This window comes from Nipponia nippon, unplaced genomic scaffold, assembly GCF_047370975.1.
Source record: "Nipponia nippon isolate SJK-2023a ecotype South Korea unplaced genomic scaffold, ASM4737097v1 scaffold_1, whole genome shotgun sequence".
In the NCBI taxonomy this organism is placed as follows: Eukaryota; Metazoa; Chordata; class Aves; order Pelecaniformes; family Threskiornithidae; genus Nipponia; species Nipponia nippon.
In genome coordinates this window covers 148,831,426-148,853,821 of record NW_028262290.1, presented here as the reverse complement: position 1 = coordinate 148,853,821, position 22,396 = coordinate 148,831,426, and the positions used below count along the sequence as shown (strand labels likewise).

Genomic DNA, 22,396 nt, shown 5'->3' with positions numbered 1-22,396 from the left:
CGGTTGTTTTTTTTTTTTTAATCCAAAGCCACAGAGATGTCATTCTTACTAGAAAAACACTTGGCACACCATGAGGAATAGATATTTTTTATTGCCTCACTTAATGTCAAATAGATATTTTAAGATAAAAGCAGAAAAAAAGCACTATAAATCTACATTATATATTATACCTTTAGAGTATAAACTCAAAGAAAACTGCTAAGGCCTTATTTCCACTGCAGAAAGTCAAATTCTGGTTAAAAGAAAATTAAAGACACTTGATCCTGAGTAGGCAAAAAAAATTTTCTCATAGCAGTGTTTGAATTCACAAGATCTGTTGATCATTTTGCTATAAAATATTTTGGATCCAGACATAAGAAGTTGAACTGTATTTTGGGTATATTTCTGCTATTTCTCAAAAGAAAAGTTATTTTGATGCAGAACTGTATTTACTAAGGAAAGGAATCAATGGTCAGAAATCAATTTTCATTCTCTTAATAATGAAACAAACAGATGAATTGTTCTTTACCTTGCTTGTTCAAAAAGAACCATCTGAATTACACATTACCTTGACTTCATTAAACACCGCTATAATATAAGATAGTGTGCCATGTTAGTGGGGACATGATCTTCATTCATTCAAAGAAAAAAATAGGAGCTGAATATTGACTGTCCTTTTACCGAGAGCTTATCTTACCATCAGAGCTTCGTGTAAAATGTAAGCAATTATAAGTTCATTCATCCTTTCGCCTCTCTTCAGAAATCCTTTCACAAGATCAGTCACAGATCCACCATTGCACAGCTGCAAAACATCAGGGGAATATAAAAAGGAATTAAGAAGTGTTGGAGTAGTCACCTGTTTTTTTCAGTAGTTTTCATATTTGTAGCCAAATGAGCTCCTATTAAACTGGCAAACCATAAATTTGTCCTTATGTCTACCATTTATACAAACAGCATACACAGCAACTTTTCCCAATTTTTTTCACTACTTTCTGTATTTAATTCTTCTTGCCCAAACACAAGTACAGCAGTATCTCTCTTTGCTTTCCTATATGCATGATTGCTTTTCACTGAAACAGAAGTAGCTTATAGTGCAATAAATTTGCTGTGAAGGCATGTTCTGTGGGTCACGCTAATCGCTTCTTATATTCATCATGTGCAACTCACCAGCAATGCAGATTATTACAGTATCAATTCTCAGGTACAAAAGCTACATACAACATAAAATGGATTTGAGGCACCAGAAGACAGGCGGCAGAGCAATTCCCCCAGCAAGAAAATCTTCCAAGGGGAAAGGGGAAAGCTGCCCTCTTTGCCAACCAGCACTTAACTCCTAGCGTAAAAGGATGTTATACACAAGGAATGGGCATCATGGAAGATGATGAAAGCACTGTGGAAAGAAAGGTCTCATCTCCCACTGAAACAAGGTGGGCCATGGGTGTAAGAATAATTATAGCCCTTGTAGCATCAACCCTATCAGCTTCTTGTTCGAGATGCTGGGCCACAATCTACTCTGGACAATCCTTTCTCCTGTCTAAGGTCCAGTTAGACTCCCACAAACCCCTGTCCTGTCCCATAGACATGGGAAGCAGAGGTTTGGCCTTGCTCTCTAAAATGATTAGCAAGCACACATTATCAGCTGATTAGTTTAGACCTGCACTATTTCATATGTTTATTTTTATCACTTAAAATTTTTCCGCAGAAAGAAGCAACAATGTACCTTTAGTGACTAACTCTGTAGCAGTTACATACCCACAAAGATTAAATCAGTACTTAAGCCCTTAAACGATCCATAATGCACCTAACAATACTCATTGATTGAAGAGCCATTGCCTTTGTAAAAGAGTAGCTGCTTCCAATAAAACAGTGAAACAAATTGTAAGTTTTGTACTGTATCATCCAGTAGCTTTTCACATGAAAATAAATATCCACATAAGACATTTTACCAATGTAGCACAAAACAGTAATTCCTTTTGACTACAGATTTTGAAGTTTATTCAAATCGAGGGCATAATTTATCAATAAAACCTTTCAACTGCAGAACACCAGACGTCAGATACTTTTGTAAATGATTTTTTTAATCTGTTCTTCTATACCTCTACATTTTTTCTGTGCTGCAATTACAAAAGGACTTGCACCTTACAGTATAAAATATTTTACAGCCCTCTGTACCCAAACATACCAATAATTTTCTGACTACCTTTGGAACCCCTGGGTTGCATTGAACTTGCATCATATGAACACCTACACAAATACCATTCAATATATAACTCTTGTTGCAAAATGTGTGCCCCATCAGGTCAATGAAGTCTCTGGTCTAATAGATGCTGAGCTCTAAGGCAACAATCTTGGAACTCACTTAATCTCACCCTTACTTCAGTGGGACAATATGCATGTTTAGAGAGGGAAGAACTCATATGTTCAAATGACAAGATTAAGCACTTTGCTGGATCAGGGTCAGATTCCCAAACAGGATTTAATTTACTGTCTTTAGCCACACTGGTCTGCCTCTCCATTGACTTTTTCTAGTTAATTTTTTTTTTACAATGACTTTATCTTTCCAGGGTCTCTATTGTTTTGACTTTGCCACATCACTGACACATTTAATCAAACCGAATGGATGATGACAATTCTGGTTAATTTAATGCACTTGCATTTCAGGGCACTGAAACTGTCTGACAAGTGACAAAACAATTGTGAACTAAATTACACATACGATATTCTTCAAACTATTTTTCTTCATTATCTAGTATTAAAATTTTGCTTCTTATAGACGGATCTTCTTCTGTTTTCTTTACAGAGCTGGATATCTGTTAGTCTTTCTGTTCAAGGCAAAGAAAACTAAGCCAGAAAGGAATATATTCTTTTTGTAGGTGGGAGAAGGAAGAAACTATACCTTCTTAAATTTTTAGGCAGTAAAGCCAAGACTGAATTTATTTGCCTGGGTCAGCAATGTTAATTTTTACTTTCTTAATCATGTCGCTTTAACTAATTTTTCTACCCCCTCATAAGATATAAATCCTATTACGAGATAAATATCTGTAATGTAACATAAAACTTATCAGGTAAAGATACTAAAACTGATTATTTTAGACCAAACCAAAACTGAACCTGGGTATGTAAAAGGCCAGCTGAGCAGGTCTTGAAGAAAAAAACAGAAGTCACCCGCACCACCATGGAAATCCTCCACCGACTCACAAGGCAGGGCGGCTGCTTAGGCATTGTTCAGCTGAGGATCTCATAGACACAGGTTCTTGCACGCACAAGGCAACTTTTCTTTTGCTGCTTTTGTCTCAAAGAGTTGTACTTTTACTTACATCAGACAATTTGTATTTTTCTGAGACCACCATCATAGGAGGAAGAGGGGAAAAACAGGCTAGGTATTAGAATGCAAGCAGCTATAAGGAGAAAAGGGTTTATTGGAATACAACTACAATTAGAAAAGGAGATTATAGCAGACACTATACGTGTGTGCTCTGAGCTGCATGGGGTGGGAGGGAGGGAACGATGACGACAACGATGACACAGGTTAGTATTAACCTTATTCTATTTTTCTACAGGCTAAACAAGTCCTCATGGGTAAAATGTTGCATCCAGTCTCATTTCCTATTTCTACTGTCTATTTTTTCGCAGGTGAAGCTGCCACATGCCCCTATAACCATGCACATCACTAAAGTTCAAACGGTGATTCTTTCTCCTGACTCAGGCTATCAAATTGCATGTGTGTTCTATGCAGGCTTATCATAAACGCCTCTAAAAGTCCCTCTCATAATGAGTCAGGCTCTTCTCTGCCCTCTCAAAAGAAGAAGCTACAGAAAACCACCATACTCCTGCCCGATGCAGTGCTGGACCATGCTTGCTTGGGAATCTGAGTAGACAGGGAGATAAATTATCCTTGGGGATGTTGACCACAACCTAGTCCATGACATAAAAATTTAAAGGTGAAAAAAAACCCTAAATCATTAAAAAAAAACAAACCACATTTCCTTAACTCGTACAGTCCCTCAATGAAAGATTATGGGATAAACATTATTTAGCAGTACTGCTGGACTGGAAGTTTCCTGGGGTGTTGTTAAATATTGCAGCTTATAATTATGATCTCTGCTGCTGCTTTGTAGCATGCTGTCCACATTAAAAACCTGTGCAGCCTCTTACCAAAGTTACTGAGTTTGAGTTAAGCTAACTGTAATGCTTGGATGACAAGAAATCATGAAGGCAAGACAGATAAACTTTTAAAAAGATCTTTCTAGTTTCCTGTGAAGCATCTAGAGAAGAGAGGTGCTGGTAGCTTTTATTTTGATGCAAGCATTGCAAACTCACATGGCTAAATAGCTCATCACTCTGTGTCATTACTCCACATCATTTGGTAAAATCTCCTCAGAATACCTTGATGAAGGGCACTATAAGCAAAAAACAAGAAATGCATGGACTTGGGACACAGACATACAGAAGAAGCTACGTGTCTATATGAGCTGTGCCACAGGGCTGCTACCCTAAAGGTCAAAGTAACTCACTAAACGCAGATGTCCTTCAACCTGTCATGATACATGGGCTCTTCTGGGAGGAGAGAGGAATAATTCTGTTTCTCTCTCCCACGCTCTCCGAAATACACACACGCGCACACATTTTCTCTTGCACGCGCAGAAACATTTCTTGTGGTTTGTATCGGTTTTATAATAGCTATTTTAATCAACTAGTAATCTCAGGAAGAAAACTGGGTATGGGAGAAGTGGTGGTGGCATCTGTTAGCTCAGGTTTGGCAGCACAAGTAGTAGAAGATGTAAACTGAATGGACTTTCTCAGTTTGGTTCTCAGATACTACATACTCTGGTACGTGAAATGCATGCAAAAACAAAGCCCTTTAGACTGAACTGTTTTTAGGAAGTCTCCAAAGGCTGCATTTTCCCAACGAAGGACAGAAATCCTCTTTTAAGCTTTGAATAAACTTAATTTAAAGAGAGAGACTCTTACAAATGTCCAGCCTATGAGACATGGTAAGGGAAGATATTAGTGATCCCCCCACAAGGATGTTATTTAGAAATGTCATCTTGATAACTTCATACATGAGCAATTTTCATCAATTTAATGTTAGTCTCTTCTTCTATTGTTCTTTTGTGATTTACAGGTATTTTCTTTACCAGCAGTATTTTCAGTGCCTGCACTGACAGAATGCAAACACAAGCAACTAAAAGGGGTTAAACCGAATCCTTCGGGCTACATAAAAGGACAGACACTTCCCAGAGGCACACAGCAAAGGATGAGAGGCAACAATCCTCAACTGCAAGAGAGTAGATTCCTACTGGACATAAAGGAAAAATTTTCCCACCCAGAGTAGTTAAGCACTGGAACAGATTACCCAGCAAGTCTGTGTTATCTCCATCCTTGGAGATATTCAAAACTTGAATGAAAAAGACCCTGTGCAAACCTGTAACATTTAAGTTAATCATCTTTGAGCAGGGGTCTGGACCCAATAACCTCCAAAGGTGCCTTCCTAGCTATAATTTTCTATGATTCCTAATATTTGGATTTTAAAATATTCAGTCCCTAGTTTGGATATTTAGACAGCAGAAACAGGGGGAAAGGACTAAGGAAATCGTGCATACTCAGACCAAGAGAAAGAATAATTTGATAGAAGGCTTGATCCATGTGAAAACCTGCCTGAAAGGGCTGTAGCTCTGATGACCATACATAGCTGTATCAGAAGAGGTGCTTATGACTCTCCTACAGTGGCAGTGAAGGGCTCCTCCCTTATGATTTTTCTGGCACTCAAAAGGCAAAGACTCATACTGGGATGACATACAGTCCTCCACCCACCCATCTGCCACAACCCTGTGCTACTGTAATTGAGCTATTAGCATGCAAAGCTATCTTCAGCAATAGATTTATAAAACAGCATGATCCTAATGCATGAAATGTCAGTTAAAATTGCCATCACATCAGAGTCATGCAGGTGTTCTTTGTAGGTCTTACTCACTCTTCATCTGACGCAGCTGATACATTTCTCTGTGTTCAGCTCTTCTTGATTCTGATGCCCACTGAATAAGGATTCAGTAACAGCTTCACTTTTAAGAAAACTATCAGTTGCACTTTTGTTAGGGCAATTACAGCCTTTAATCATCCAACGGCTCCTGATTTATGCATCTGTACTAAGCTGTCCGGTAACATTTGCTTGCATTCTGCAGTTGTCAAGGTGCTTTCATCTTATTTCAGTAGCCTGGATGCGAATAGCAGGGCAACTACAATTATTACCTTTCCTATCTTTACAGGCTGCACAGACATAAACGACTGGGTAGCACATCACATATGCACAACTTATGGCATGCACAAATGATAGTTATGAAAAAGTTCCATTGTCCAGCCTTGCTTTAATGTTATCACACATAAGAATGCTAAAAGCATCTCAGGCACTAATCTCTACTTTTCTGTTCTTAGAATAGATCAATAATCTGACCTGTCCCACTGAGCATGCAGTACAGCAGCACTGCCAGCCTCCGAGCTGACTGTACCTTCCTTTTAGTACCGACTGCTGTAAGAACAAGAGATTCTTATTTGTTGCTGTTTTGTTGTCATAAAACTGCAGAAACATAGGAGTAAAAGGGACCTCAAGAAATAATTTAGTTCACTGCATTTGCACTGTGTAGAGATCTGGTACTTTCAGGTGGTTTGACAGATATTTGTCTAACCTGCTCCTAAAAATCTCCCACTGAGGGAGACTCCAATCTTTCTCAGTAGCCTGTTTCTGTGTTTCACTGGCCCAATAGTTAAAGCATTTTTCCTACTATCCAACCTGAATCTTTTTTGCTTCCAATAAAACTGCTTTATTTTTGCCCTTCCCTCCAGTAGTCTTTGATAATATATTATCATTATTCTCTATTTAACATCATCTCTGTCAGACTACTGTCACGATATGTCATTTTCTCTTTTTTAGGCTGTACAAAGTTAGTTGCTGTAACCTTTTGAAACCATCCATGTTTTCTAAATTTAGACTGCCTGCAATTTGCCACTGATGTTTGCGACACGTTTTGCCCCAAACTAAATTACGGAATTCCTTTGGAAGTCTTGTCTTAGCTGGGAAAAGCTGAACAGAACAGAACAATCTCCACTTTGCAGAGAATTCCTTTCTGCAGTCCCATTGCCTAGTCAGGTATGTCCCATTTCTTCTTCCTACGCATAGCAGTACTTTGCATGTGTCTACTGATTTTTTTTTTCTGTAATTAAAAAAAATATCCCTCCAGTATTCACAACTGTGAATCTAATGCTATTCTCCAACATACCTGTAATTAAACTAGGTGTCCACTCTTGACTTATGTGGACTTTGTTTCATCACCCAAGTTATTAATGAACAGAAACAGACGAAAAGCAGATACCCACTTGAGATTCTCCCAGCCCAAAAGTGAACTACTGAGTCCAGTTTTATGAACAGGAGATTACCTGCTTTATTGTTTATGTGAAGTTTCTGTATTTCCACATTTTCCTCACAAGAATGTCACATGGGACCATATAAAATCCTTACAAAAGACATCTCATCTATTGCTTTCCCCTTGCTACACCAGTTATCCTGTTAAAAGAAGAGATTTTATTAATATTATTTGTTCTGGTCTAATCCAAGTTGACCACTTACCACATTACTGGGTTCTGGGTTTCTATTAATTTGTTCTGGAATCATTGTGGGTATCAAAGTTAAACAGACTGGTCTGTATTTTCCTAGGTCCTTAGTTTTCCTCACTTTGTAAAAACATATATTAAACATTCTTGTATCTCATTTCTCTATTTTCTTAGTAATGTAATCTTTACCACTCTCCACACTAGCCTCTCCAAGCCTATCCTTAAATGCCTATATCTTAGCTGTGCATTTTTTTTCTCCTATTTGAAGAAATTCTGAAATATTAAAAGAAGCAAACCCTGATGCATTCTTACTCATCTCTTAACTGTGCTTTTATGTTTCCTCTGCATCAGCTAATTTGCTACTGTGTATTTAATGTCTTTCAATAACTGCCAGCTATCCTGCTTTCCTTCACTTTTACACTATTTTTCCTAAGCACAGGTACCTTCCAGTTCCCCAAGCTGGGTAAAGCATACTCTCCTAAAGCCCATTATCCTTACCCTGCTGCTGCACCGTCCTTCCTTTCCTCATAAAAGTCAACACAATTATTTTTGGGCCTTTTTCACTCAAATTTCCTTCCATCTTCAACTTTTCAAAAGAAATCTTCTGTATTAGAACAGAATCAACCTGATACAGCCATTTCCAGAGTCACTTTCTTTGTCTTCTGGCCCCAAGACAGAACTTGATGGACAATCCATCTCACAATCCTGGCTGTGACACAGGGTCAGCTGTGACCAGATTAACTCCCGTTCTCTGCCGACGGTGTGACACGTCTTCACAACTATTACCGCCAAAGAGCGCATTCCACTGGCAGCACCTAACGCCTACCATGAATACCTGAAGGTCCTTGCAGACTTACAGGAAACTAAATCAGTTTCTTCAACAGGCCAAGTGCTTGAATACACAGCTCCTGTCTGTGCAGCATAGTTTTAATTTTACCTCAAAGGGAAGAAAGATGTGCACTGTGGCTCCTATTTTTCCTAACAACAGCACAAGATAACCCATAACCAAAAGAAACCATAGCAATGCTCTGTGCTTTTAGGTAGATTGCTTTCAATTTAGCGTAAATGAAACTTCTCACTGAAACAGACATCTTTCCTGAATTATTTAGCTTCAGTGATCACAAACCATGTGGTATTTATAACTTTTCTCTCTAATATCATCTAGCACCTCCAGGGCTGTGTTAGTCACAGCCTCACGGGTGTTTGTTTGTTGCTTCTGATTTCTTTACTTTCAGTTTGGGTTTTAACTTCTTATTTTCTTTGTCATACACATGCACTGACAAGACAGCCAGCCAGAGGAAAATTTTGCCTATTCCGTCTTATGCAATGCTGGCCTTCACACCCTCTTATCTTTCTCAGTCAGGACATAGATATCTCTACCTCACACCATGGCCAAAATGGAAAAGCTACATCTATGCCAACATTGTATTTTTCTAAATTTCTTCTTTCAAACTCAGCATAATTGAATGAAGCCACCAGTCTTTACATGCACAAGAAGAAAAAGAAGTAATCCCCTCAAAGGAGGATTTTTTCTGTTCTAAAACATTTGTAATGTTGTTTTGTCTCTAACACAATGAAAAAAAGCAAGCAGGTGACAGTGCTGTACAAAAGGTTTACTGGGCACAGCCCAGCTGAATTCCCCTGCTAGTTCCTCCTGATGCAAGCTTCATATTGCACCACGCCATAACTCACATTCTTTATAGAATCATAGAATTGTTTCGGTTGGAAAAGACATTTAACATCACCAAGTCCAACTGTTAACCTAACACTGCCAAGTCCACCACTAAACCATGTCCCTAAGCACCACATCTACCTGTCTTTTAAATACCTCCAGGGGTGGGCACTCAACCACTTCCCTGGGCAGCCCGTTCCAGCATCTGACTACCCTTTCAGTGAAGAAGTAGTAGTAGTAGTTTCCTAGTATCCAATCTAAACCTCCCCTAGTGCAACTTGAGGCCGTTTCCTCTTATCCTATCACTTGTTACTTGGGAGAAGAGACCGACCCCCACCTCGGTACAACCTCCTTTCAGGCATTATGTTATGACGTAATATATTTACATCCTCATGAAGTTACTAATCAAGAAATTAACATATCACCTGTTCACGTCTCCTCTCCACATCTCCTCCCCAAAAGAGTATACAGCTGAAGTGGTATCAAGCTATGATTTGAAATAGTCTTGCGTAAAGCAACTGAGATCTAAATCACTGAATAATATATTTACAACAGAAATTCTGAAGGAGCTTCAACTATAGCTTCTCAGCCTGGCAACCGCATAACACAGCTGTAATTTTTTAAAAATCAAATAAATGGAAGGATCATTTTGCAAAATCAGAGCTAACCTAACTACAAAACTGAAAGGCACTGGTCAGTAAAGAGCTCAGGACTATCTGAGCAAACGCAAGGGGCAGCTTACCAAGACAGAACATTTTGATACAAAAAACTTAGTGCAATTCATCATTTTATTATACACAAGGAGCAGTGGTAAAAATAACATTTAGAGTGCAAAACCATTCACTTGGCTAGGGAGAAAAAGCAGGGCCTAAGTTTTGGATCAATAATGTCAACAGAAGTATTTCCACTGACTGCTGCAAACTTAGCTGAGGCTCTGGAAAACACACGGAATCTCATAAGCAAATAGGGCAGCCTGTGGTAACAGCAAGCACTTCACAGCTTTTATTGCCTGCTCAGAATCACCTTGTTTTTATCCACTCTTCACCAATTAAGAAATGTTTCAAAGCACCTTCGTCTTTTGTAGCATCATTTCTATATGATTCAGGGTTCAGACAGTAGTTCCAAGTACTACCACGTCCACACTACACGTAATTCTTTTTATGTCTGTGTTCCTACATGAAGACAATAATTTAGTATAATTCACTGTAATTTAAATTACTGCAATAGAAATCTTCCCTATTGAGTTTGAAAGCATGGCTTGGAAAGCACAGATCCAAACAATGGGACTTGTCTAAAGGCTCCTTTTACAAAAAGAGTGAAGCTGAAACACACTCAACCAAAAGGCAATTCCTCTCCTTGCAGGAGTGTGCAGGACAGGTCAGCTTACCGCTCTAGGAGTTGCCTGCCTCTCTCTGATGACTACAAAAGGAGCTACTGCGACTCTGTAACTGTCATGGGACCCTAACACAGCAAAAACATCCTGAAGGACATTCCAAGACATTCTTAAAGAGAATTTTGTAAGAACAAAAAGGATGCTAAACTCAAAAGACACTTTTTTTTTTTTTTCCTTTTTTCTTCTTTAAATAAACTACTGGAATGATTAACTCAAAGAGACTAGATCAGACAGAATTGAAATTAAAGTGCTCTGTAACCCAATCTCTCCCTGCTTACTCTGTCTGTGCAAGGCAGTTCCTTGCTTCCAGGGTTTGGTTTCAGCAAAGTCAGCAGCTTTCTGAACTGCAACAAACACCGACATCCTTTTTCGAGCCCAGGAAACTTTTCTTTTTGCCACCACTGACAGCTGGCTGTCTGCTTTCTGCACACCCTGGCTCCCTGTTCCTTGCTATAGTTTTCTTCTCCCATAGTCTGCAGCCTCCAGCCCTCCCTGCCCAACAAAGACCAAGGATGGGGAGACCTCTCTCCCTACAGACAAGACTATTTGCTCCAGTCATTCCCTTTATAAAGGGACCCAACATGTAAACTGAGAACAAACACAGCAAAGTTATATTGTCTATCACGCTTGAATTTAGTTGTTTAACCCTCAGATGTCTGAAGCAAAAAGAGACAAGCCTTAGCCCAAGCATTCTTACGATGATTGATGCCATCCCCCACCAAAGCTAAAGGAGGTTTGGTAATTTGGGATTTAACAAAAAGCTATGGAAATGTGAGGTTTGTTTTTGGTGTTTTGTTTTCTTTTTTTTTTTTTAAATAACCTCACATCTTTGGCAAAGATATGATAAAAAATAAGATGTACAGAAAGCAAAGTGATGTTAAATATTAGAATGTGAGAGACATAGTATTCACATGCCATTTAATTACACAGTGGAATGGTAAAACTCAGGGTTTTTTTTTTTTCTGGGCTTTTGCTTTAATCCATGGTGGCAAAAATTGTCGGAGGTTACTCAGAACCAGCTTTTTGTTTGTGCAGTATTCTCCAGCAAGGTGGGCCATAACATGTGCTCACCAGTTGTTTACAAGATGCAGACGGTACAAACCACAATGTACTATGAAATACTCATTCTGCAGAGAAATTACGAGTATTTACTAAAACTTTGAAGCATCAAATGATAGTTGTAGCCACACATCTTTGATCTTGAGAAAATAGGATATAATTCAAGAGCGGAAAAATTGCTATAATTGGGAAGCAAAGAGGGACACATTAGAAATGGAGAAATCAAGGCTGATTCAGACATGTAATGGATCAAAATATTCAGTGTTGGTCTGAATGAAGCAATTATAACCAAAGACATTACTGAAAAATGACCCATGTTGAGAAATATGAAAAAGCAATTTTCAATTGTTTAATTTTTCTTCTACATATGTCATTTGGAAATACCTGATAATATTTAGAAAAATGACAATTCCCTTTCACCCACCCCACCCACCATAAAACCCAAAGGGACTAGTTATTTTCCACTATGCTAATTCCCTGAAAGATTATTGTTTTGTAGTACATCCCCCATATTGAAAAAAGGTGCGTATCTGCTTTCTTATTATAAATCTTATGATATATTTCATTATACAGAACAACTTCCATCCAAAGCTTTTTTTAAGCTCCACAAACTTATCTTTATTCCCTTAGATGGAAACATATCTGTGTATAGTAACTGCTGTATCTAACAAAAGCACACTGTAAACATGCCAGAGGAAAATCCTAAATAAATTATTCATCTGTACATACCATGGGGTACTCTATTTCATGTAAAAGAGCAGTAACCTACATAGCGATGTCTCTAGTTTATCTCAGGTAGGCTCACCTCTTTGAAAGCCAAAATGAGACCGCTGGGTCCTGCTTCTAGGCATTCCCACCGATTCCTGTGGGACTTACTCCAGCCTGTGCTTGTTATTCAGAGAGGCCTCGCAGAAAAATGCGTGTCACTGAATTTGGATTTTTCCACTCCCGCCAAAATCATCACAGCAATAAGAACAACTCCAGTTTTCATACTCCTACCCATTCCTTACAATTGTATTATTTTTTTAAGACAAAATCTTCATTCGAATGGAGTTCAACAATTGAAGTCCCAACAACTTCAATGACATGAAATTGCCTGCTAAACTTCAGATAAGTCACTGCCACCATGCAACATCCCAGAAGGAGATCGCGTGATCAGTGTCTCCCCAGGCTCCGAGCCCTCCTGCAGGCTGCAGGCTCTGAGGCTGCAGATTTTTCAGCCAAACGTCTTTCCACATCAAGAACAAGCATTAGCTGCTTTGCAACACTGACAGCAGCTCCTCTCTCCCTCTTCCACGCACTGAGAGGTGCCATGAAGAGTGACGACACCATTAGCTGAGAAAGGAAAGAGATAAAGCTAATGGAGAGAAAAATGCTTTACTGCTGGCCATCAGGACTCTTGCATGGCGCTGGAAAGCTCAGCAAGAGACAAGGACAGAACGACCCGCCTGACTCTGAGCTTTTCTTTTCCATGCTCAGCCTGCTTTGGCACAAACAGCGCTCCGAAGCGGTAGGCCATGCCTGGATGCAGAAAAGGAGCAGTGCCTCATGAAGAGTCTCGCTGTGTTGCCCGTGTGGGGGTGACAGCACATTCTCCCTGCAAGAACCACACCCATCCCCTGCCCCATACATGTTACAGGACTCCTCGCCCTTTGAGACTGGGATATGGGACTGAGGTAAAGGCATTGCATCCCCCGTCAAGGAAGGTTATCTAGATAAACAGATTTTTTAAAATATTGATGTGTTTACCTAGCACACAGAACTTATCAGCCCCCCTGCAGAGCTCCTAAAATCAAAATTAATGAGTCAGAAGGAAATATATTGTCACTTACTGCAAAATTTGAGAGAAGTATAAAAGTTGAAGCATCTCTTTCAGCTGTTTGTGGGGTTTTTGCAGGGGGTGTTTGTGGGTTTTTTTTTTTATTTTTTTTTTTACAGTTTCTTGTCTCTTTTCATGTTTTACATCGCCCAATCTCCCAGCTCTCATACAGCTGAAGTCTCGCCCATGTGTAAGCCACACAACAGCAGCAGAAATATTTGGATGATAGATGTCTGTCTGGTTTTCTGTGTATGGAGGTAGGAAAGGGATCTGAATTTCATAAGATATTGTTATGGTTGTCCTGATCCTAGAAGTCCATATTATGCTTCTGGCTATTTTAGCCTCAACTTTCTTAAAAATACTGATACCTAGATCTTACTTCAGACAGTGGTTGCTCCTCTTTTGTATCAAACCATACTGCAATCTAGAATTACACCATTAGTGTCACAGCTCCCCAGCTGAAAAAATAAATCTCCCTTCCCCAATGCAACTGGACCTACTGAGACTGATACTTCTTTAGATGCATAACTATACTTCACAGACAGGACATTATATAACAGAGCAGAGGATTTCTTCTTATTAAAAAAAGAAAAAAAAAAGAAAAATAGAACAACAAAAACGATGACGTTCAGTGAATTACACCACATATTAGAATTACATGTGATGTCGAAAAAGCAACATGATCAGAACCTCTTCCATGATACTAGGTCAGTGAAGGATCCAAAACTATTAGCCACACAAGATTTGGGCATTAATTATACTGATTTTTCTCTATCTGACACATATGTAAATTGTGCTGTCACTGTTCATTTATGAATCTGTGAGGAAAATTTATACATATTTCATGAATTCTAGTACTGTCCCTGTGACCACAGCTAGCATTTGCAAACATCTGGGAGCATCTGATTTGCTAAACTTCTCTCTCCAAACACCAGATGCAACAGTGCAACAGCACAGCAGACTCACTCCAGGCCAGATGCAGCAGTGCAGATGTATTGCTCAGCATTCTTCATTTTACCCAGCATATACTGCAACACCTTCTTCTCTTGGCCTTGGCGAGTTCTTATCCCTAACCGGCCACCTCTGACCATGCCAGTCTTCCCCTCAACCCTCATGCTGGCTGCCCCTTCCGAATCACATCAGACGTGAGCTAGTTGCTTTTACTGTCAGGACCCATAGCAGTCCTAATACCTTCCCTTAGGCAGCAACAGATCTACTATCCTTGATCAACTCACAGTGTTGGCATCTATCACCAGCTAACTGTAAGCATAACATGTTTTCCTTTCTGCTTTGAAGAAGCAGCCAAAACAAACAGAAAACCACACCGCTATCCTCCTCCAAATCCTCAATAACTCTTCTGTGCTGCAATGCTGATAAATGCTTGCAGCTGCTTGAGATCACAACTGACTTCTGTTATCCCCTTGGTTCTCCATTTCCAAATCCATTTGTTCTATTTGGCTTAAAGCTTTGATGTAAGATCCCTGCTGTAAAGGCTCACTTTTAGGATTGGAAAGGAGTAAGTAATTGATACTCTAGGCATTGTGCTGGGCTCTCCATCTCTGGGCAAATTCAAGAATGGTAATTCTTCTAAAGGATCTGCACAAAACCAGAAAGGACTTCTATCAGGGGATCTCCGCTTGTTATATACTCAGTATATGCAAGTGACTCACCAGACAATTGCAACCGCCCTTATAATTGGTAATTGAGTAGGAACGACACTGTTTTGCTACCCTGTGCTTATCACACAGCAACAGTCTTTGTCAGATAGGTTCTCTCACAGTTCTTACCCCGTTACAAGCATTTTGGCTAGACATGCAAGCTTTCCCAGGCCAGGCAAGCCACTAGAAGTTATCTAGTAGCAATGGACTGCCATTACCCTGGTATAGCAGGTTCACAGTTTGGTATACTGGCACTTCATTCCTTTTTTCCATATGGGGCTACAGTAACCTCACTCAGATTAAATGGAATCCACACCCTGGGTTTATACTTTGTCTATGCTTGCAAAAAGAGGACCAGGTGAACTGAAGCACTACAATTTTCTGTGTTCTAGTTTAATTCAAACTTCTGAGAGCTTCTACTTACTGAGTTTAATGGTTTTGTTCTTTCTGAAAAAAGCAAAACAAATAGAAGCATCCCAAGGATTTAAAAAGACAATTTAGGTATTTGTACATTTAAAATTTTTCCTCTTGATGTTAACTTTAAAAGATCAAAGTTAAGTAACAAATTTGAATCACTTCTGGCAAATTTTAAATTAGCAAATATAGCTGCCAACTGTATCACAATAATCCTTCAAGATAATCTTTTTGCAATTTTTTTGAGTTACCAGTGCCTGGTTAACAGGTTCAATTAACATCAAGAAACATCCAGAAGATTGAACTCAAAGTATACCACTTTGCCTGCAACAATGTAGAATGATAAAAGTTACCAATTTATTTAATGCGTTTATTTTCCCTTGTTATAAGGTTGAGGGAATGGAAAAGGCTAACATGCCACTTCTTCAGACAAGCAGGTTCCAAGCACAAGCTATTCTACGCTTTCACATGATTTCTCTGACGAAGATTACACTAGGACAAGAAAAGGTGCTACATGAGAATGAAGGTGAATCAGGTTCATTTCAGTCTGGACTGTGCATAACCAGCACCCGTACAGATTGCACTAGCTACTCAAATACTGTTTGTGAAGGTACTTTTTAAGTACCTGGTCAGAAAACAGAGCTTGCAGTCCACTGCAAATTGTAACATATTCCTCCTTTTCAAATGAACAGGATTCTAAATTTCTTACCACACCTAGAAAAGTATTTTGATTTGGAAATGTTTTCATAACGTTGAAAGCATTATATTCTAGTATGTGGAATATTATATGTAGTAATAAGTACACAATAATGACACAAAAATTAAAATTGCATGCTCTAAGAGGAGACTGTATAGCATGACAGTATCATCGTCAGGTTTACTGTGTCCATAAATGGATACTAAATAGAATAGTCTGAGTCATCCTTAATACAACAGTCGTGGTTGCTGGAGAGCATGAGAGGAATGGGAATGCAAAAATTGGACAGACTCTTCCTAAATGGCATCTTCTAGTGCCACCACAGGAGACAGAATGCTGTGCTACATGGACCATTGGTCTAACTCAGCAGGGCATTGCAAATGTTCTTGAAATGTTCACATACACACTAGGAGAACCAAAGCACCTCAAAATAATGTTTTGACAGTCTTCTTGACATTCAGCACAAAGGGATTTGTATCTAACTTTTGGTGATTCCCTCCACCTCTCTCCAGAAATGGACAGACAATGGAGAGGTTTCTACAAAATCCTTTGATATTACAAAACTGTATTTTTAGGTGGGAAGTCACTCCATCCAAATTTTTTCTCCTTGCCAAGCTAAGTTTTAACTCATGAAAACAAAATCTTTTTTTTACTATAAAAATAATGGATGTTCCCTCTATTTCCTAAGCATAAAAGCATATTGAGAATGATAAAATATACTAGCTTACTTTATGTGACTCACAAACCCAAATCCATCTCAAATATGGCATGTGTAACTGTGTCTTTTGGAAATGGACTGAGATGCTTAAAGTTCTACCTGATCTGCGTAGGAAATGAACTATAGAAATGTTGCATTATGATTCTTGGCCTCTGGCTTACAGTAGCAAGTAAAAGCTGTGTAAGACCTACCATTTATCTTGCTGTGGTATTTTCAGCCTTCACTCAGCCTTGACCAGGTTGTTCTTTGCACCAGATCTCAGGCAAGGGCTGTGCCACTTGTTCTCCCCACCTGCCCTTGACCTACATGCTCACCTATAGGACTTGATATGATTTACCTCTCTGCTCCGTCAGCTGATTTCCAACTATCTCAGATCTATTCCCTTCTGAACTAACACCCAGAGCAGAAAGAAATAGGCTATAGCACACTCTGCCTTAGCTGTGTCATCATGCTGATGTCTGCTGACGCGAAATTGCTAAGCTGATTCATCTCAAGTATAATACTCAAGTGGTTTCTTTTCAACACAGACTCAATAGGCCAATTTCTTCTGCCTGCATCTCTGGACACATGTGACAAGGCTTAATACACCTGGCAAGAATCCTCCCTCCAGCAATATTCTTTATTATAAACATGATTAGAACAGCATCCACACAGGGGCAGATGTTCAGCCTGAGTGCAGCCTATAGAGACAAGGGCATTTCTGAAACGAGAGTCAAGAGTACTGTTATTCCATACAAAGGTATTCCTGTTTCACATTCATTCCTGCAGGTGGTTTCCTGAAAAATGCTGAACTGAGAAAGTTAAGTTACTTTATCACCAAAAAATGCTACTGACACTAAAAGTTCTCATATTATTAGTTCTCCTCTAGGTTTTAATTATTTGTGAAAATTCATATTCTATACTAGTCTCAGATTTAGGTCCTTATGCTTTAAGATGAACACAACATACTAACTTCACACTTCTACAAATACTGTACTAGAGTGTCACACACAGAAGTGTGTTATGCAAAAAGGTTGCTTATTTTTCTAAGTAATCATTATGCATGTTTTTTAACTGATTAGATCTACACTGAAAGGTTAAATCAAAGTATGAGATTGACTACGTATCTCTTGATATTTTATTATATTAAAAAAATTATTTGTTTATTTTAACAGAAAAGATTAATGAACAATAGCTGCTACACTCTCAGAAGCATATTTCCAGCTCACAGTACTGCACCTTCAAAATGGTTACAGGATCAGTTAGGTAATCTGCGCATCAGCACAGAGACAGAGAAATACAACAAAGAAAATTAAATCCAAGAGTTCAGTAGAAAATGAGGAATTTCACTTCAAATTGGAAAAAAGATTTTCTATGAAGGCATGTGCTATTAGGCAATTATTAAGTGAAGAGATTCGGAAGAAATGTCATGTTTACCCAGGATTATTCTGTAACAGATCATTTCCATCACTCTGAAGCAACTGGTTTTGGCTTCTATAGACACAAAAGCTGTCAGATGACCCACACCAATAGGTCAGCTCCAAATTCCATTTATTGTAGGTAAATATTTCCTGATAGTCATCTGGTTTAATAATTTCTAGTCAGAGGACAATACCTTCAACCTGGATTGTGAACATCCAGTGCCTCACTGTTGACATATGCCTTAGAGTGAGCAGCAAATGAAAGCGTCAGTTTTAGTTAAAAGTGGAATGTTCAACTACCTTGTCCAAGAATTAGAGAGTACAGGTTTAACAGGTATCAAATCGCATAAGAACAGATTCATTTTGGAAAACGGAGATGGAAGGTGGGGTGGAATATTTCATACCAAGGCTGCAATAATCTCATCATAAACCCATCCAAGGTCTTTTCCAGTATTCAGAATGGGTGGTAACTTATGAGGTCTGACAATTTTATGATAATTCAAACATTCAGGACTAAAATCTCTCAAGAACCCTTCACAATATCATAGGATAGTCTTTTTTAGCTACTTGGTCAGTTTGGGCCTCAAAACTGTACCTCAGCCACTTACCTTAGCCTAGTTCAAACCTGACTAGCCTCTTTTCCCTAAAACCCAAACATGGTCAAGTGCAACACAAAACAGCTACCAAAAACTATGGGATACATCAAAAATCATCACACTATATATACTAAAAAAGGTGTAAGAATTGAACAGTACAGTTCATATAACCAATGCTGAAGACTGAATTAGGAGAAAAGAAACCTGGCAACAACCTTTCTTTCCAGACTGGCTTGCTGTTGATATATTGCATGGGACATGTCTTTAAAGAGCTGAGGATTTTTCTCCTCTAGGAAAAAATTATTTAATAACATTTACATAAACAGATTCAAACACTGCACAGAGTAACGTTGTTGGTAAACTACAGTGGTGGCTCTAAGCCCATTACTAAATGCTGAGTTTTGCCATCTATCAACAACCCATTCCTAGTGGAATTTGAGAAACTTTCCCTCCAAAACCTCCACAGATCCCATCACAGAACACAAAAGCAAAGCAGAGCAACAAGCTCTGCTTTCAATGCCCCACTGCTCCTGTAAGCTCTTCCTGGCAGCTGCAGCTTTGCAGGAATCTAGAATACTACAGTGCACAATAGTCTGCATTTGACTCTCTACGTTTCCTCTTGACATCATTTTGCATTCAGATACTATGGAAGCTACTTCAGATTATGCAAACTGCATTGGTCTACACTGTTTGTCCTTCCAGTCTTTGGGAACATATCAACAGCCTAGGTGCAGACTGCAAAAGATCCATCTTCATTTCAGAGGATCACACAGAATTTGCAGGGATTAGTTGACAGCTTTTTTGAGAGAAGGAGATGAGAAGGATCTCCTCCTTGGTATCAAACTCTGCAAATCTAAATTTCAAGACTGGATTCCCCTCTTCAGGGGAAGCAACAGTTCTGAAGTGAAAATGCTCTTTTATGACAAAATAAATTAAGAAAAAACCCAAGACCCAAAGCAATGGAAACAGGTCTCTGTAAGCTAAAGGAAAGACTAATCACCACCTTTATGAATTCAAACACAAATATACTGTTAAAAAAAAAAGCAACAAAACAGAACGGAGATGAAGAAGACATCTTCATTCTTATAAACTGTAGGACATCTGAATAGCTACTGTGAAAAACAAACTGCAACAGCCCTGTAAAGCTGCATACAAGCTGAAAGGAAGGTGACACTTCAACAGAGGAATCTGTTCCACGACAGTTTTCTTTCACAGATACTTTTATTAAAAGGAAAGCTTCACCAAAGTCATCATTGGCATTTATTTTACTACTTATGCGTATCTATGCGTACGCACGTCAACTGAAATCCACTGCGTTCATGGATCTACATGTGCAGTGACAGAAAGCATCCAAAACTATTCCACACGCTCCACTTGCACATGTACAGCTTGGCATGCAAAGAGTAAATTAAAACTTATATTCCACACGTAGGCTTGTGTTTTTCACATTAAGAAAATAAATCCGTGTGAAATATAAAAGTTAAAATATAAACACTTGACTGTTTCCTCACAGTCTGTTCCATCCTCACTGTTTGGCATCCATCTTTTACAGGGCAGAAGTTTCACAGACGGAGTTTCAAATGCCCAGCAAACACAACAGAAGCTAGATTTTCAAAGGTGCTCAAAGCACAAAGAGCTGACATCTTTTGATGTCAGTCTAACCTAATCATTTATTATGATTTCCAATGCAAACTATTCTTAAAAACCATCTTCCCAATGCAAGTCAGAAGAATTTGGAAAAGCTTTCAGAACTTAAGCATTTTTTACAGCCTGTTTCCAGGATTAGATACCATTGTATCATTGCGATATTTGGCAGGAGATTTGTATTCACTTACCTGACAAATCATAAAATACAACCAATTCTTCAATCTCAACTTTATCAGACACTGATCAAACATCAGCAAGAGCCTCGATTGTTATGAAAGACACACTATTCCTGTCAGAGACATTCTTGTTCATTTTCCTCTGGGGAGAGGAAGAAGTTTTTGCAGAATAGGTTATAGTGAGTCTATGAAAACTGTAACGATCAAGCTCTTTGCTCCTAGATTAGTCAAAACTACAGACTGAAACACACAAATTACAGGCCTTACCTTGCTCTGACTCCATTTGAGGAAATCCTGCTGCTTTCAACAGTATTTGGGCAGTAGCCTGTTTTTATTGGCTTATTTATCTATTTGTGCATTTCCTTGCACAGAAAAAGCAATTCAATTAATCTCTATCATTTAATTTAGAAGAAAAATCATCATAGTGGCTTCTTTAACTGCTATGTCATATCTTAGTCATATTTAAAGAAATGCTACCAGAGGATGATTCCCATGACAAGCCTTTAACCAAAGAAAGATTTTAGGTAGCAAATCCTATGAAGTCCTATTAGAATTTATAGCCTAATTCTGAAGGCACAGCACTATCAGTATAATATCAAAATAAGAATGCTGAACTCAAAGCAGACCATTAATTCAGAACACTGAAAAGACTAAACAATAGAATTTATCGCTTCACATGCAACCACTCTCAAGAAAAACATCAAACAAATGACTTGCATCTCATTCATTGAGTTTATATTCAACATATGCCAACTGGAAGAAAACTCTTATTTTTCTGAATTATTTACCTCAAGAACTAGCCAAAGCTGGTCTCCATTTTTCACATCTTTCTTATAGTACATGCCGTAAAATTTGACTACATTCGGATGATCAGAGAGAGCTTTCAAAATGTTGTACTCTGCTTCAATTTCTTCATCAATATCCTAGTGTCACAAATGAGAAAAACATAATGGTTAATAAATAATGATAGCCATTTTAAAAACCCGACACATGGCATTTTCTGGCTGTTCAAATGTAGTTTGAAATAGTACAAAGAAAAAAACCAAACAGGACATGAATGTACCATTTGCAGGGCTACAAAGCTTGGTTCTGTTTACTCAATACAAAACAGTCATCTGTTTTCTGACTTAGTCTTTATCAATTTCAAGTAATGAAAACACCAGGTGTGACAGAGCAGCCCTCAGGAGAATGGGGGAGGAGCATTTCAAGGCAAAGCCAGTGGCATCCACAAGTGGGTAGGTATGCAGATGCCTCAGGAAGTCCCATGTTACTTCTCCAGTCTCAAGGGTATCCCCAGCTTGACATGGTGCATCTGGAATTACCTCTCTACCCCTCTGTGAACAACCAAGTATGACTGCAACCCCATCTTAGAATCACTGAATCATCTAGGTTGGAAAAGACCTTCAAGATCAAGTCCAACCGTTAACCTAGCACTGCCAAGTCCACCACTAAACCATGTCCCTCAGCTCCACATCTACCCATCTTTTAAATACCTCCAGGAATGGGGACTCAACCACTTCCCTGGGCAGCCTGTTCCAGTGCCTGACTACCCTTTCAGTGAAG

The 22,396-nt window shown here is 38.8% G+C and overlaps 1 protein-coding gene across 1 annotated transcript in view; it reads right to left on the bottom strand.

The window, feature by feature from the left end:
• MYO3A (myosin IIIA) overlaps positions 1 to 22,396 on the bottom strand; it is a 124,902-nt gene that overhangs the window by 89,065 nt on the left and 13,441 nt on the right. Inside the window, exons 3-4 of the mRNA XM_087760667.1 lie at positions 21,622 to 21,756; positions 677 to 781 (exon numbers count right to left, since the gene is read on the bottom strand). Of these exons, the coding sequence (XP_087616793.1) occupies positions 677 to 781; positions 21,622 to 21,756 (240 nt within the window). The remainder of the gene's footprint in view (positions 1 to 676; positions 782 to 21,621; positions 21,757 to 22,396) is intronic.